The sequence below is a fragment of the Struthio camelus genome, chromosome 2 (assembly GCF_040807025.1).
Source record: "Struthio camelus isolate bStrCam1 chromosome 2, bStrCam1.hap1, whole genome shotgun sequence".
NCBI classification, from domain to species: Eukaryota; Metazoa; Chordata; class Aves; order Struthioniformes; family Struthionidae; genus Struthio; species Struthio camelus.
Window position 1 is genome coordinate 10,119,661 of NC_090943.1, and position 14,435 is coordinate 10,134,095.

A 14,435-nucleotide genomic window follows, 5' to 3' on the forward strand; every position below is an offset into this window, starting at 1 on the left:
TAGAATTCATGCTTTCTATGTTGGTTTATATCAGAATTAATCTTCTGTGAAGTCTATAGCTTCTTTTCTTGAACGACAGGAGGTTTCTCACTGCATTAATTTGAACCTTGTCTTGGGTTAAGCTGATAAGAAACAAAGGGAACCTGAATTGAGAAAAATACTTTGATGCGCTACATACATATTGGCTTTTTTCCCCCAAGTTTGTATTCTCTCAAAGAGAACAAGCGTTTGCTGTGAGATTGTTCCAGCTGTGCTTACCTGAAACATGAATGTCAGTTCTCTTGTTCAATTTTGAAGACTCTTTTCCTGTAAGCCTGAAGAAAATGATGAAAAGAGTATGAATCAGAACAGTTAGGCTTTTGAGTATGTTTAGAAAAATACTTGGAAACTTCAAGTTTAGTCTTTACTCCTGTTTTTCATCTGTTAAATGGAGGTGCCTTTGGGATAGGTGTAACATGCTTTTATCAGCTCTTATTTCTTGATCTCTTGGGATTGAGCAGTTGCTGCTGCTGTCGCCTCAGTGTTAGCCTAAGGTAGGAGCCTCAATGGCTTATTCACTAGAGAGTTAATAAAACATCTTTCTATCTCCTTCCTAATGTCTTATTTGGAAGGGATGTGTTTTAGCCTTTGCAAAACTTACCTGGCTTGTACATCTTAGCGCTCTCTGCCGAAAAGCCCTCCAGAACACTTGAAAATACCAGGTTTAGGATCCTGTGCTGAGATCACCATTTTTCATGCTGACTAGTATTTTCTTACGGATTCCTTGGGCTTTTTCTGTCTGTTATCCATCTTACAACTGCATGGTAAGGGCTTTGGGGCAGGAGCACTCATTCTTGCTCTGTAGCAGACTGTAGCCCGGTGTGGGGAGTTCTGGTCAGTGCCTGGGATTTATGGCATACTTATTTAATGAGGATGGCAGAAAACTCTGCCCTGGTGGTAGGAGTAAGGTCTGTGTGTGTATATATATGTGTGTGTGTGTGTATGTATATATTTCATAATGAAAAATCAGCCAAGCTCTTTAGTAGCTTTGTGCAAGGTGTCATAGTGGGAAACGTTAAGCTTCCTTTGAGGAGAGCTGATAAGAAGCCTTGCCGGACGAGTCAACTGACCTCAAGTGGCTGTTCAAGGGCTATTTATGTATATGCAGAGATATTCACGATGAGCAGGTATTAAACAGTATCCTTTAAGTACTGTTATGTATTAATTCTCTGTCTTTACTCGTATCCTTTCCTGTGTAATTTTCCTGTGCAATTTTCTTGTCTTCTGAAAAATGAAATCCATACATCTGCCAAGTGCAATCTTGGCAAAGCAGCTCATCCTATTACACTGGAAGTCTGCAAAGATGATCTAAAGTATTCAACAAGTTGGGGGGAAGAGTGTATGCTCCTTCCCAGCTCAGATAACCTTTCCTGGAGCTATACACAGAGAACGTACAGTTGACTGTCAGACATGTTTGCATCTGCATCACAGCAAGTATGAATCCCTCAGTCATACATATAATCAGACTTGGACATGGGTCAGTTAGCATTCTTGAGCAATATAAGTGGCTAAGAAGAATAGAGTAGATACTTGTGTAGAAAAGCTTTTTATTGTTGCATAGGTTGGTAGCTGTAGTCTGTTCTCATTTTGTAACTTGCATTTTTAAAAATTTTTTACAATGGATAAGTATTGAAAGACCTCAGTTTTTCCACGGATGTTTTGTATAGCGTTTCGTTAAAACACTGCAATGTTTTTCTTGACAATTCAGACCACATTAATGACTCTAGTCCTGATTCTTCTATATATTCATACACAGAGCCTTGCACAAGTAGGTTTTCCCTTCAAAGATAAGGTCGTGTGACTGAAATATGGCTGTGATGAATGAAAATGGGAATCCCCACGTAGCTTGGGAGAGATGCAAACACTGAGAATGGTTTGTGCACTGAAGAAAAGTAGGAGGCTTAACGAGGTGAGAGAGCATCTCTCGCAGAACCACCGCTCCAGTTCTGACTTCTCCATCCCGATCCTGAAGGATCTGCACTGAAACAGCAAAATTGTTTTATTATGGATTTTTAAAATCATGAATTTGATAGAGATATTGCTATTCCTTTCTCCTTTGGGAGTCCCTCTTTTGGAAGTAGATTTATTTTTTATTTTTTTAACCCAGCTTAGCACTTCTTCCCTTGCTAACATCCCTCCTCTGTTCCACAAGTTCCACCTGCCTTTCCTCTGAGATGCTTTGATTTTATATGAATATGTTAATGAGATTGGTTGTTCTCAATTTGGGTTTGGTTTTGACGTTTGCATTTCTTTCAGACTTGACAGATTTTTTTTTGCCTACAATCCTGTGATTTTGTTTTGTGTGGGTTTTTTTTTTTTTGAAGCTCTGTTGTTTTATATGATAAAGTCTGTGCATAGAAATACATATCTTTAAAACAGCTCTTAAGGCTTATATTTTAAAACTTTAGTTATATTGTTAGTCATAGCTTAAAGCATTTTTACCGGCTCAGGTTGTACAATGCTTAATGTATGCTTGCTTTGGATAAAATACGTCTTGAGATAAAGAGATGTTAAATTGGAATGAGCTGGGATCAGTAACCCGTTAAAGCCTGATAACTAACTATACAGATCACCTTTTCACCAGACCAAAGTTGTCTGTTCTCATCTCTTTATTTTTAAGGGACTAGCAAGACAAGGTTCACTTCTTATGCTGCTCTTAAATAGACATTGCCTTGCCAGATCCTATCTCTAATCTTGATTCCCATATTTCTTTTCATTTTTGGATGAAATTGGGATATCGGATGAAGAAATTTGCAGTTTCTTGCGCCATCCTGCCATTAAGTCATTGTCTTCCTGTTTGACTTAGTATCTGTCCATCTGATTGACGCACTTTGCAATGCCTTTTTCATAGAAATTACTGCACCGATCTGATTAATTAGAAGACGAAACCATTTCCTGCATGTAATATTTCGCTTTTTTTTTAGTCCTCAAGCAGCGTAGAAGTTGTGTTGTATTTAATGGCTTTGCAAAGAATTAAAAGGCGTGTGTAGTCTCTAAGAAATCAGCAAGTAGGCTTCCTATGATGTCTTCAAATGAAGCAAAAACAATGTAAATCTACAGTAACCAACTATTTTATGGAAAATCATGCTATATTAGAAGTTTTCTAATTTTCAACTCCAGCAATCAAATGTAACTTGTGTAACATTCTGAACTTAATTTTATCGTGCTAGCACAAGAAAATGAGATAAATTTTTTTTGTTTAATTAGAGGGAGAGGAATCCACTTTCATTTGGGACATTGTTTCATCTAAAGAAATGTTCTCTGTTATAGAGAGAACTGGAATGTAAATGAGGACAAGGGAGTAGCATTCAGATATACGCATCTAGTATATGCAAATTTTATGCAGTCTTGTTCCACATTCTCTTCATCAACTGCTGAATTAATTTAAGGAGTAGAAAAAGTAGAGAAGTGCGCTTATGCATAGCTACGGGAATATAATTGAGAAATGTGTTTATATTTTTTCACAACACGCTACTGACAATTGTTATCAAGTCGTTGATTTGTTTTTAAGTACTTGGATTACTTGAATCTGCTAATTTTCAGTATGCTAATATGTTAGTCAACTCTGAAATGCTGATCTATGTCCAAAAGTAGCTACAAATTAGATGGTGGTCTTAGCAAAAGATTCCATAGCCCCTTAAATATTGCAGCAAAGTATGTTGTCCCAATACATGTGCAAAATTTATTCTATACTTGATATCTATATATTTAAAACATCCTTAAAGTGTTGGTACCCATTGATCTTTGCTTTCAAAGTCATGTAGGAGAATAACACGATGCCAGCAAAACTTGTGCAAAGGGACCTTAAAAGAAAACTTTGTCTTTTAAGTCTTATTGTTGACGAGAAAGTAGACTTCTCAGTATGCGCGTTCGCTGTATTTTGTGTTTCAGGCAGCTATTGAATCTCTCGAGCTTCAGGAAGAAACAAAAGAAGAATCTGATGAAGAGGAGGATGATGACGAAGAATCTGGACGACTACGTTTCAAAACTGAGCGGAAAGAAGGGACGATAATTAGGCTGTCGGACGTGACAAGAGAAAGGAGAAACATTCCAGAAACTTTGGGTGAGGTTCTGTGGCAATGGCCTGTTTTGAAGAGCTGTAATAAAAGGAGTTGAAAGGGACTCCTGCCATAACTTTTTGCCATTGAACGTCTTTCTAAAGATAGAATAATCTTTTGACTTGGCTTGGCCTATGTCCAAGTTGCCGAATGTCATCTGTAATCTGTTCTAGTATCTGTAGTGTTGATCTCCTTTGGGTAGTGTTTAAGTATGTAGCGTTTTGAAAACCAGGGCCATATTCGTTCATTCAAACTTTTCTGCTCTTTTGCAAATGTGCTTGGAGGAGGGCGTTAGAAAAGTACGGAAAACCCTCTCTTCCGGATTCAGCTTTTCGAACACCGAACAATCTAGGTATCTTATCCAGAACTTAATCTCTTGGGCAGTGTCTGAAAGGATAAATTTTCTTCATGTCAGCGTGGCAGAGCATGGGTACGCTCGATTCTAGGGAGGCTGCTCTGTGCAGCTAATGCATTGGAGACGCTGGTAGTTCTGGCAAAAGCAGTAGATTTGCAACTTTCTTGCAGCAACCTTATTTTAGTGTGTAAATAAAATCATCCTGCCTGGTGTTTTTGTGAGTTGATTTCAAGACCCCTCCTGTGTGTCCTGGATACTTGAGTATCTAATAGATATTGCTCATGTTGGGTTTACAGTGGTGGTAACGCTGGTGGTGCTACAAGCAATAGCAGCCTGTGACTAGGGTTGTTATGCTGGCTGAGGGCAATATGGGGCGTTAAAAAAAAAAAGAGAGAAAAAAGATAAGAGAGGAAGTTAAGACATTGGTGAGGATATTAAAGTTTGCTTTCAGAAGGGCATACCGTTCTCCTTGTTTTGCTGTTGAACCAAAATATCATTTCAGACCATGGAGAAAAAGGTGAAATTTTTTGAAGAAGCTCAAGATATGCAAGAGCTAGGTGAATTGGTAATGAAGGTAGTTCTCACTTGCTGCTGGCTAATTGCCAGATACCAATGGGAGAAGGTGCATCTTTTGATAATATTTATAGGTGTTACCAGCCTGTAGGAACATAAATTCTTCATAGGAGTGTTGTAAGATAGATGCCACCCTTTGGGCAGTAGATGCCCTAAGGTGAACATTTGAGTTTCTACTTAGCCTAAACTTGGTAGCTGGGTGCTTCTGCCTTCTTTCTAGAAAAGACAGCCTCTTTTTAGGCAACAGGACGTTTTGGAATTATATTCCCAGAGCAGCTGGCTTGGGTGTCAGAACTTGTCCTGATGAAATTTTCCTCTTACCTTAAAAGCCTTGCCTTATTAAAGGTCTTACTTCTGAGAAATCTTCTGAGTTGTGTATCCTAATAATTCTTTGATTCAACTGCAAGGAATTTGAGGTGTTGCTGTGCAAGAAAAAGTGAAAAGTCTTAATTCGCTATGAGGACTTGTTGGTGAGCAGCAGGAGTCAGCTGCAGAGGTTGGGCTGGTCTTTTGCAATAGTATTTGTGTCAAGTAGCCCTTGTCATGCTGCGGGTGAGACAAACTCAGTGCATGATTTTGAGTTGAGATCTTTCTCATCCGTTGCCTAGATTTAGCCAATAGGTTTTTCTTACTTGCAATTTCAGGCAAAGTGTGTATCACAGGCCTTTTTTAACATTGTTTTCAATAATTAGGAATTGATCCTGATTCGAATGAGACTGGAGGAACCCTCTGGAGGCCTCAGACACAAAGTAATTTGTGTGGGCAAGGGATATTTTGTCTGAGAATGTGAAAACACGTTCTGAATGTGTTTTCAGCCATAACACCATATTTATATATACCATATACAGACTGTAACTTATTTACACAAAAAGACACGGGTAGCTTTACACAACAGTATCCTTTATAAATCAGAGAGCGTTGGAATTAATAAATCTTTGCACATAATTGCAAGGTAAATGGCGTTTGCAGGTATTTGCACGTACCTGGATTTACACTGTAATTTTATGTAAAACAAGACCATCCACGAGGAGAAAACCTGCAGTGGAGCTTGACTGTTAAGACAGTAATGATTAGAATTAGACTTTATTTTTATGGGTGACTTATGATATAGCTCCGAGATAAGTAAAACAGGATGCAATTGTGGATGACTTTATAGACCAGCAGTTTTTTTTTGTTATTTGGATTTTTTTGTTGCTTGTTTTTATTTTTTTAAACTAATCTTTGGCAACAATACAAACTTGCTCTTGTGAAATGGTTTCTGTTCGTGCTGCTTTTGTGTGTTAATTTGTTGATAAAGAGACCAAGTAACTGATCACCTGGTGGAAAGTTAAACAGTGAAGAAGCAAACAGGAGTAACCCACCTTGTTGTTTATCTGCAAGTGCCTGCTTGCTTTTGAGATTATAGAGCAAATTTTTAAACCAAATAGAACCGGTTTAAAAATGAAACGTCATTGCAGAGCTACATCTCCTTACTTTAAAATCTGAACATAGTTGCAAAAACACTTAGGGAGGAATTAACATTTCAGTTGAAGTTACAAACGTAATTTCTATCCTGTCACATTTTGGTGACCTTTTGTGACAGCTTGTCTCTATTGGAGGAGTGCATTCTTTCTTGCTGATTAAAGATGTCATTTGAAACCATTTTATTACCAGGGATAGTGAAATTAATCTTGACACTTAGAGACACTAGAAAAATAATTGCTGATTCACTGCATTAACTATGTGTGGATGTGAGATCAGTGCAGTCCAGATTAGGGTAAGTGTATGCTGATAGAAATATGGAGTATTCTTGTGCCTGTAGCTGAGACCTTTCCTAAACATTAACTTATCCAAGAAAACGTAACTAGTGGCTTTGAAAAATTTAAAGGAGGAGAATTGTAGGAAGACTGTGCAATTGATTTCTGGAGATGGGAAGTTTATCATCTTTGTGAAATACGTAACTTTTTTTCATTATACTCCATTGAACTCTTTACTGAGTGGGAATTATTGTGCTGTGGATCTTTTTACCTGTTAAGGAGAATAAAGAAGAAAAATGGCTTTGCTTGACATAGTTACAGAGAGAATATTTTAGTTTGGATAATTAAAAAAAAAAAAAAACACTTACAGGAAGCCCCTTGCAAAGTGCTGAGAATCGTTATTATATGCAGCAGTATTTTTTGTTATGTTCTGCTTAGATGATTTATGTTCACTGTGATAAGCAGCAGCTGAAACTTCAGGTAAAACTAGGAAATTAAAATGAATGTTTTGCTGTTGCCCTGTTGCACCACATGCAAAACCGCATGTTATAATCAGGTTGCAAGTCTAGAAGATGGGAAAAAAAAGTTTAAAAAAAAAAAATCATTTGCTGTCACATGCAATTTAGGTTGCATACATATGTGTGCATATATGTAATTCTATGCAATTTTTTTTAATAAGGCATTTCTGGAATGTGGTTTCAGTTGCAAATCTGCATTTTCCAGGATAATAGGTTCTAGGCTTCTGAAGCCTGGGAATTGAAATGCCCGTGCCCTGGGGAGCCTCCGGAGCCAGAGTCAGCCACGCAGACCTGCACTCAGCTGGGCTGGGTCTGCGGTGGCCCAGCACCGTACCCCAGTGCTCCCTGTCTGGGAGGGCATGGCTGCATCCAGCCTGCCTCAGCCCCTTTGGGACATGGGGTGCCCAAGCTCATAACCAGGGAGAAATGGTGGGCTTTACCACGTGAATCTCCTGAGTGATTCTTACTTTGCTTCCTCAATAATTAAAAAAAAAAAAAAAAAAAGTTAAGTGTTTTGGGTATTCATGAGGAATGAGTTTGGTTTATTGCATAAATCTTTGCACTCTGTCTCTAAGGGTCTGAACCTGCAGTTTTCTGTCTAAGCGTATTTCACAGATAGGACCTCATTGCCTTCAGTGGCATGTCATGGGGAAGTAGGCTTGATGTATTAATGTAATATTCATTTTTTTTCTTTTAAAAACAATTTTAGTGCACTTTTTTTGGTCATGGATGCGCTGTGTCTGTAGCTGATGCTTGCTGTAGAGACAATAAAAGACATGAGGAATGTCTTTTATTTTGGATATCTTTTCAAAATTCAAATTTACATACAATTTTCCTGTTTTGGCTGAAAATCTGAATGTGTGCGCTGTGCCTATGAAGGCACAGTCTTTGCAGGTTTGAGAATTTTTGTGGGGACTAGGAAAACAATTTATTACCTTTCATTTTAAAGGGAGTGGAATGTGCCTAACATGTCAGAGATCATTTGAACGGACTTCAACTTGGATGTTGTCATCGCTTCCCCGTGCTTAATCAGCGTAGCTCTCTGAAATCGTTTTGTTTGGTGCAACATCTTCTTTCTTCTACAGTTGCTTCTACTTGATGTCCTTCAAATGCACTAAAGACTCTGAGACTTAGATGTCATTGTGCGTTGTAGGAAGCCTAGCTCTGTTCCCAGATTCATTAAGAATTGCTTTCTTCTCATGTGACTTCTAATCTGTTTCGTAGGAGGTAGCGTCTTACCCTCTTCAATGAGTATCCGTGGTAGGTACTTGTTGCCATGAGTGAACTTTGCTTTCCAGCCTACCTTGCACCGTAGGATGCAAGGATGTTCAGGATTGTAGTGTGGAAGATGGCAGAAAAAATGTCCTGTCTGTCCTATCCTGGAAGAAAAGAAAAGTTTCCAGCTAGCGCCATGCCCTGAATTGGATTTGGAGAGGATTTGGAAACCCTCTGGTTAAATGTGCCCTCTAGTTTGCAGTGGCACAGTAGCGTGCCTGAGGCAAGGGGAGAGTTGCTATGCCTGCTCCTTAAGTGTATGGGACCTGGTGGTGCTTCTCTTTCCCGAAGACCATCTAAAAGCCCACGGTAGCCTCTTCACGCTTGCGAGCCTCTGAAGAAACTGAACTTGCTTGAGGTGAGGACAGGCTTGAAATCGGAGGTCTGGTTTTCCCGTTAAACCAGCTTTTTTCCCCTGAGAGCGAAGCATGGGAAATGATAGGTTTTTTTAGTGACATGAAATACTTGTGATTACTTTGCATATGAGAGCATTTATCTTAATTTTCCTCAGAAAGCCGCGGTGTGCACGTTGAGTAGCGCTCGAAGGCTTCGGGGAGTGTGGTTCCTTGCCCCTTTTTAACCGTGCTGTGCGGTTTTCCTCGCGTAGCCCGATTGCCCTGGGCTCTGCCGAGCTCCCGAGGCAGGTCCTCGGGCAAAGGTAGCATTTCGTAAGGATATCTGACGTGTTTGTAAATTAAGGTTTTTCTACCGCTTAATTCCAGTGTCAGAGAGGGGAGAGAAAAGGAGGTAGGGAAACGTGGGGTTTTATCACTGCCGTACCGAAACAGGGGGGAGAAATATGTGGCAGATCCTGGGGTTTTAGGCAGTCTGTCATGTGTGCTGTATCCTTGGGTAGTCAGCAGGTTCTAGACTTCTCTTTTAAAAATGAGAACGCCTCTGATTCATGTAGGCATTGATAACATCTGAAAACTGGCACATGCAAATCTGTCGTCATCTTTGCAGCTTGGTCATGCAGGTAGTATCTGCAGCCAAGGAAGAGGAGCTGCTGCGGTGGGACTGTGCTCTTCTCACCATTGCGTGTACTTTCATCCACTCTCAACTTCAAAAAGTAACTAAGGTTACTTATAAAGATATTTAAAACGGTGGCTTAAGCAGCTTTGGCTATTACACTCCCAACAAATTTTTATAGTTTTCTAATTGTGGTAGATAAGTATTCTTGATGGAGGCTAGGTAGCTGTGCAGAGACCTTGTATTAATGTCCCCAGCCGCCTTAAGAATGCGCGGAGATGCAGCGTGTTTTTAATCTGATCTTCAGATATAGCCATTACCTGTAGTGTTAGCAGATAAAACCATTTTGTCCTAAAAAGTGGTCTGTGCATCCAGTCGCCTTTAACGCTGAGAACGCTTTTAATGAGAACATGGAGTCCTCGCTCTGAGTAGCGTTTATATGCGTTCAGAGGATGCGTATGTTCGTCTAGGAAGTGTTTTTGTAGATTAATTTTGCACCGTTAAGTGCAAAGTTCACGTTCAGAAGTAACAACGGCTATGACTCTGCACACTGCCAAGTGCTTGGTTGCTTATTTGGATTAAAGTTTATCCCCTTTAAATAATTGAAATGTGATGGGTGTCACTGCTGGTACTGTCGCTTTGTATTTCCCAAAGTTTTTGTGTGGGCTTTGTCTATGTTCACAGGTAATTTGGTTACTCGGGTCATTTACTGTATAGTTGTTTTTTAATTTATCATCAGCGTTGTTGCAGGTTTTACCCAAATTTGGCAATTTTGTTGAGCTGGTGAATTGGGTGGGGTTTATCACTGGCTATGTATCTGACTTGAGCTGAGCCTAGAATTTGTGTGTGCTTTCTATAAGTGGATTTATCACTAGTAAAGTACAGCTGGATCTTGAACCATGTGCAATACATACCAATTTTAAGTAGTTACATACTGCAAAAACATCTCCAGGACCAGAAAGTCCTCCTTTGGAGCAGGCCAAAGTCAAAGTCTAGCACGTGAAATCTGTTTATATGGAAGACTCGTCAAAACCTTTCCTGGCGAGTGTGCTGGAGCTTTTGTTGTGCTGTGGGACGTTTCTGCAGAAAAGTGCCGTGTTGTTTAAGACGATGCAGATGTGCAAGCAGCCGCAGTCTCACCGACAGCAAACATGAGGCAGCTTTCAATAGCAGAAATAACCTTTTTATTGGTGTTTGTTTCATTCACCTGCCACGTTTTGCCTGTGTGACAGACACAAACATCGGTATGTTTTTCCCTTTTGCAGGTGTCTAGTGAAATGTTAACATGCCACCTAAAGGAGATCAAAGTGCCTGCAAATTTTTTTGTTAGTTGCAATGATGCTTCTGTAGTTCTAGTGATGCCTTTCATGGTATTTTTTTTTTTTTTTGGTCTTTTGAGCATGAAGCTAATACGTTTCCCCCTTCTCTCTCTTTTAACAGAACTCTCTGCAGAAGCCAAAGCAGCATTACTTGAATTTGAAGAACGAGAAAGGCAGCTTAAACAGGGGCGGTATGGCTCGAGGAGAGGAGGGCGAAGAGGAGGCTCAGTGATGTGCCACGGGATGGGAGAACAAAGACGAGACAACAACGAGAGGGGAAGAATGAAGGATCACAGGCCTGCTCTGCTGCCAAACCAGCCGGCCGCAATGGTACCTTTTCCTCCTTAGTATTCTTTGTCTGAGGGTACTTTCAGGAAATCAGGGAAAAATGCTTTCCAAGTTGTGAATCTTTATGAAGGGTGGTTTATTTTTTTTATTTGTTTGTTTTTTCTCTTTAAAAATTGAAATCAGTCTCAGGGAGGGGAAAAAAAAAAATTCTGAAGACTGGCAGAAATTCCAGCATAAACTTCTGTTCTTTCAGGGCAGGGTGGGCTCTGCATAACGTGGTGACTGAAAAAACTGTGTGATGAGTTTTGTTACTAGCCTCAACTTGAGGAATCTCAAAGCCCACAAAAGAAAAGTGGATTTTGATTCATACACGTATAATCAGGCATATTACTGCTTTGCATCAGCATGGAACAGTAGGTTAAGTCCTCTGTGAGTGACGTGTAGACATGTTTGTCCCCCATTGCTAACAGTAATTTGGTTGGGAGAAATGTAATTCCAGCTTTTTGGTCTAACTCAAACTTTTGCTAATACTTTGAAAGAAATCTATTTGTATTCCTAGCACACAGGAGACAGATTAAAAACAGAAAAGTAACCACCACTAGATAAATCAGCTTCTCTTCTAGCCGTGTTATGCTTAAGTTTCCTCGGACTTCAGGTGAAATGCCTCTTTGCTCTTTTTCTCCCCCGCCAATTCCCTGGTTTATGTCACAAGCTAAAGTTATTTTTTCCTCCCAAAAAAACCCCAGTAGGTGTGTGATCAAGAGGTGGCCCACATTTGTTTTTGTTATCTGTCTTAAAGTGTAGTGGAAGCTGGGACTGTAGCACAAACCTTGTGTATGTCTTTGCAGGACAAGGTCATCGGTATTAAACAAAGGGGATTTTTTCCACGGCAGTAACTCTAGGTGCCAGTCGCTAGCAGGGGTCGGTGGACTGCTCACCAGTTGAGAGCTGTGCAGTAGAGTATTTCCTGCTTTTAAAACAGTGAAGATAGAATTACTTTTTTTTTCTTTGTGTTGCTGCAATCTTTGCTACTTTGGTTTAAAATGTTGCTACTGTTTCTGTGCTCATCACAGAATCTTCTCCTTCATACTTTGTAGCTGCTTAGCTTTTATATAGGTGGCTGCTGGGGAAAAAAAAAAAAAAAAGTCACATCTTAGTAAAAGGTTGCCTGCTTGAGACTCTTCTTGCGCTACCGTTTGAGAGTAGCAGGACTAGGGCTCAAGACTGGCTTTTAGTGTCAGTGAGTTCAGAAGCAGCAGTGTCCCTGAAGAGAAACTTGAGGCCTCTTTTGATTTCCATCTGGTTTTGGCTTGTTAGGTTTGGGAAAGTTAATCGAGATGAGAATTCCTTTTGTATTAAGGAAAATAACTTGAAAAGTATCTTTAAAGTAGCTTAATGCTTTTTTTTACTTCAGGCAGCATGGCTAGATGGGCTGCACTGATGTCATCTTAAGAATCTAGATTAGTCTGTGTTTTGACTTTTCGTGCTACTGTTAGGTCCCTCCTCTCAGAGAGGCTCCTCTATACCTGAGGGAAAAGCTAGTGGACTTGTGCTGGTATTAAGGGCTGAGCTTTCTACTGTTCAGCACGAATGCCTTATTGCAGTTGATGACAGTCTGCAGAGCCCTACATACAGAGACATACAGAGCCCTAACGTGGGATTAAGAAGGCACAGTGTGAAAGCTGAACGGCTGCCTTTGGTACCGTTCAGTCTGGGCATCCTAGGTGCTTCTGCTGTCTGGTAGGAGCTTCTGTGTCTTCCTTGCTCTATGCCTTCCTCTCCCTCACATTAGTGCCTTCCATCGTTCCTTTGTTTCTTGTGCTGATCGTTCGTAACAATTCCAGAGGATTTCACGATAGGGGAAAGACGTTCTTCTGTTAAGACTTGGTCCTAATTGTTTTTCAAAGGTGTCTTGGTTTTGTGCCAGTTATTTTGTCAGTATATTTGAACTGTAAAGCATATTGACTTTATTCTTTTGTCTGACTTTAGACTCATTCACAGAGGTTAATTCCACCACACCAGCAACCTGTTAGGAGTCTGTTCCAGCAGCAGCAGCAGCAACAGCAACAACAGCAGCAGCAGCAGCAGCAGCAACAACAACAGCAGCAGCAGCAGCAGCAGCAACAGTTACAATCTCTGCTTCCTTTACAGCATCAGCATCATTCTTCCCCTCCTCCAGGGCTACATATGCCCCCTCAGATAGAAACCCCTAGAATAATGATGACTCCACCGCCAGTGACACCTCAGCAACCGAAGAACATACACATAAACCCACATTTCAAGGGGACGGTAGTGACGCCTGTACAAGGTGAGCTTTCTGAACACCTTCCCAGTCATTAGAGTGTGACTCATCTCTTTCTGTGCCAAGGATGCAGCAGTTTTTGTTTATCGCTTAATGGGCTTGTGATTCAGGCTGATCTTCTCTTTCTTAAAACAAATATTTTGCCCAAAGTAAGACAATCTAGTTGGACTGTGGCCAGCTGAAACAGCGAAGCCTTTTCCACTTTATCATCTTCGTTACTCTAATGTAAAACCTGCAAAAAGCAGAAGAAGTGGAAATTGAAAAGAGAATGTATTTTAAAAGTAGCTGTCAGTTTTCAAAACTAGGCAAATACTACAGTTTATAATTTCCCACATCATTCTAGGTTCAGCCAAGCGGTCACAGAATGACCACCCACCTATTTTAGTGTGAATACGCTGAAGCACTCTTTGAACTGCAATTGCGGTGTGCGAGGTACAAGCTGCTATCCATATGTGACAAGATACATTCTTTCAGTTTTCCTTTCAGCACCACAGTTATTTGGTTCAGAACCTGAGAAATGCGCACTTTTTCTGTAACTTATTTAATGCAAACACCCTTTGAGCTATGCTTTTTAGGACAGCTGTCAGCAGAGCTGTTACACTTCCCAAATAAGTAGTAATTTTATAATCCCTAAGAGGATTTAAAAAAAAAAAAAAGGTGCCTATGTAACTCTGATTTGTGATCCTGATTGGGGCTAGACTCTCTCTCTCTCTCTCTATATATATATGTATGTATATATGTGTGTGTGTATGTATAGAGATATTCATATATAGATATACTTATATGTGGGTGTTACATATCCTTTTTCCTCTCGTATCAGCAGAACTCCAAGCTAGTGCTGTCTTTGCTTCATTTAGTTGCCTGTTAAAAGATGGGAATTTGGCAGGGTAGTCTATTGCCAGAGAGAAGTCTGTTAAGCTTCTCACAGATGGCTTCACAGTAGCTATTTCCTAGAGATTATTTCACTTTTTCCTGTCTAATAAAATCAGTGCTTCCCACCAAA

General features: G+C 40.1%; 1 protein-coding gene across 2 annotated transcripts in view; it reads left to right on the forward strand.

Moving 5' to 3' along the window:
• RBM33 (RNA binding motif protein 33) overlaps nt 1-14,435 on the forward strand; it is a 102,188-nt gene that overhangs the window by 22,090 nt on the left and 65,663 nt on the right. The window contains exons 7-9 of one of the 2 annotated variants that reach the window (XM_068934276.1): nt 3,931-4,102; nt 10,964-11,172; nt 13,120-13,438. In XM_068934276.1, coding sequence (XP_068790377.1) covers nt 3,931-4,102; nt 10,964-11,172; nt 13,120-13,438 — 700 coding nt within the window. The remainder of the gene's footprint in view (nt 1-3,930; nt 4,103-10,963; nt 11,173-13,119; nt 13,439-14,435) is intronic. The other variant, XM_068934277.1, reaches the window with a different exon arrangement.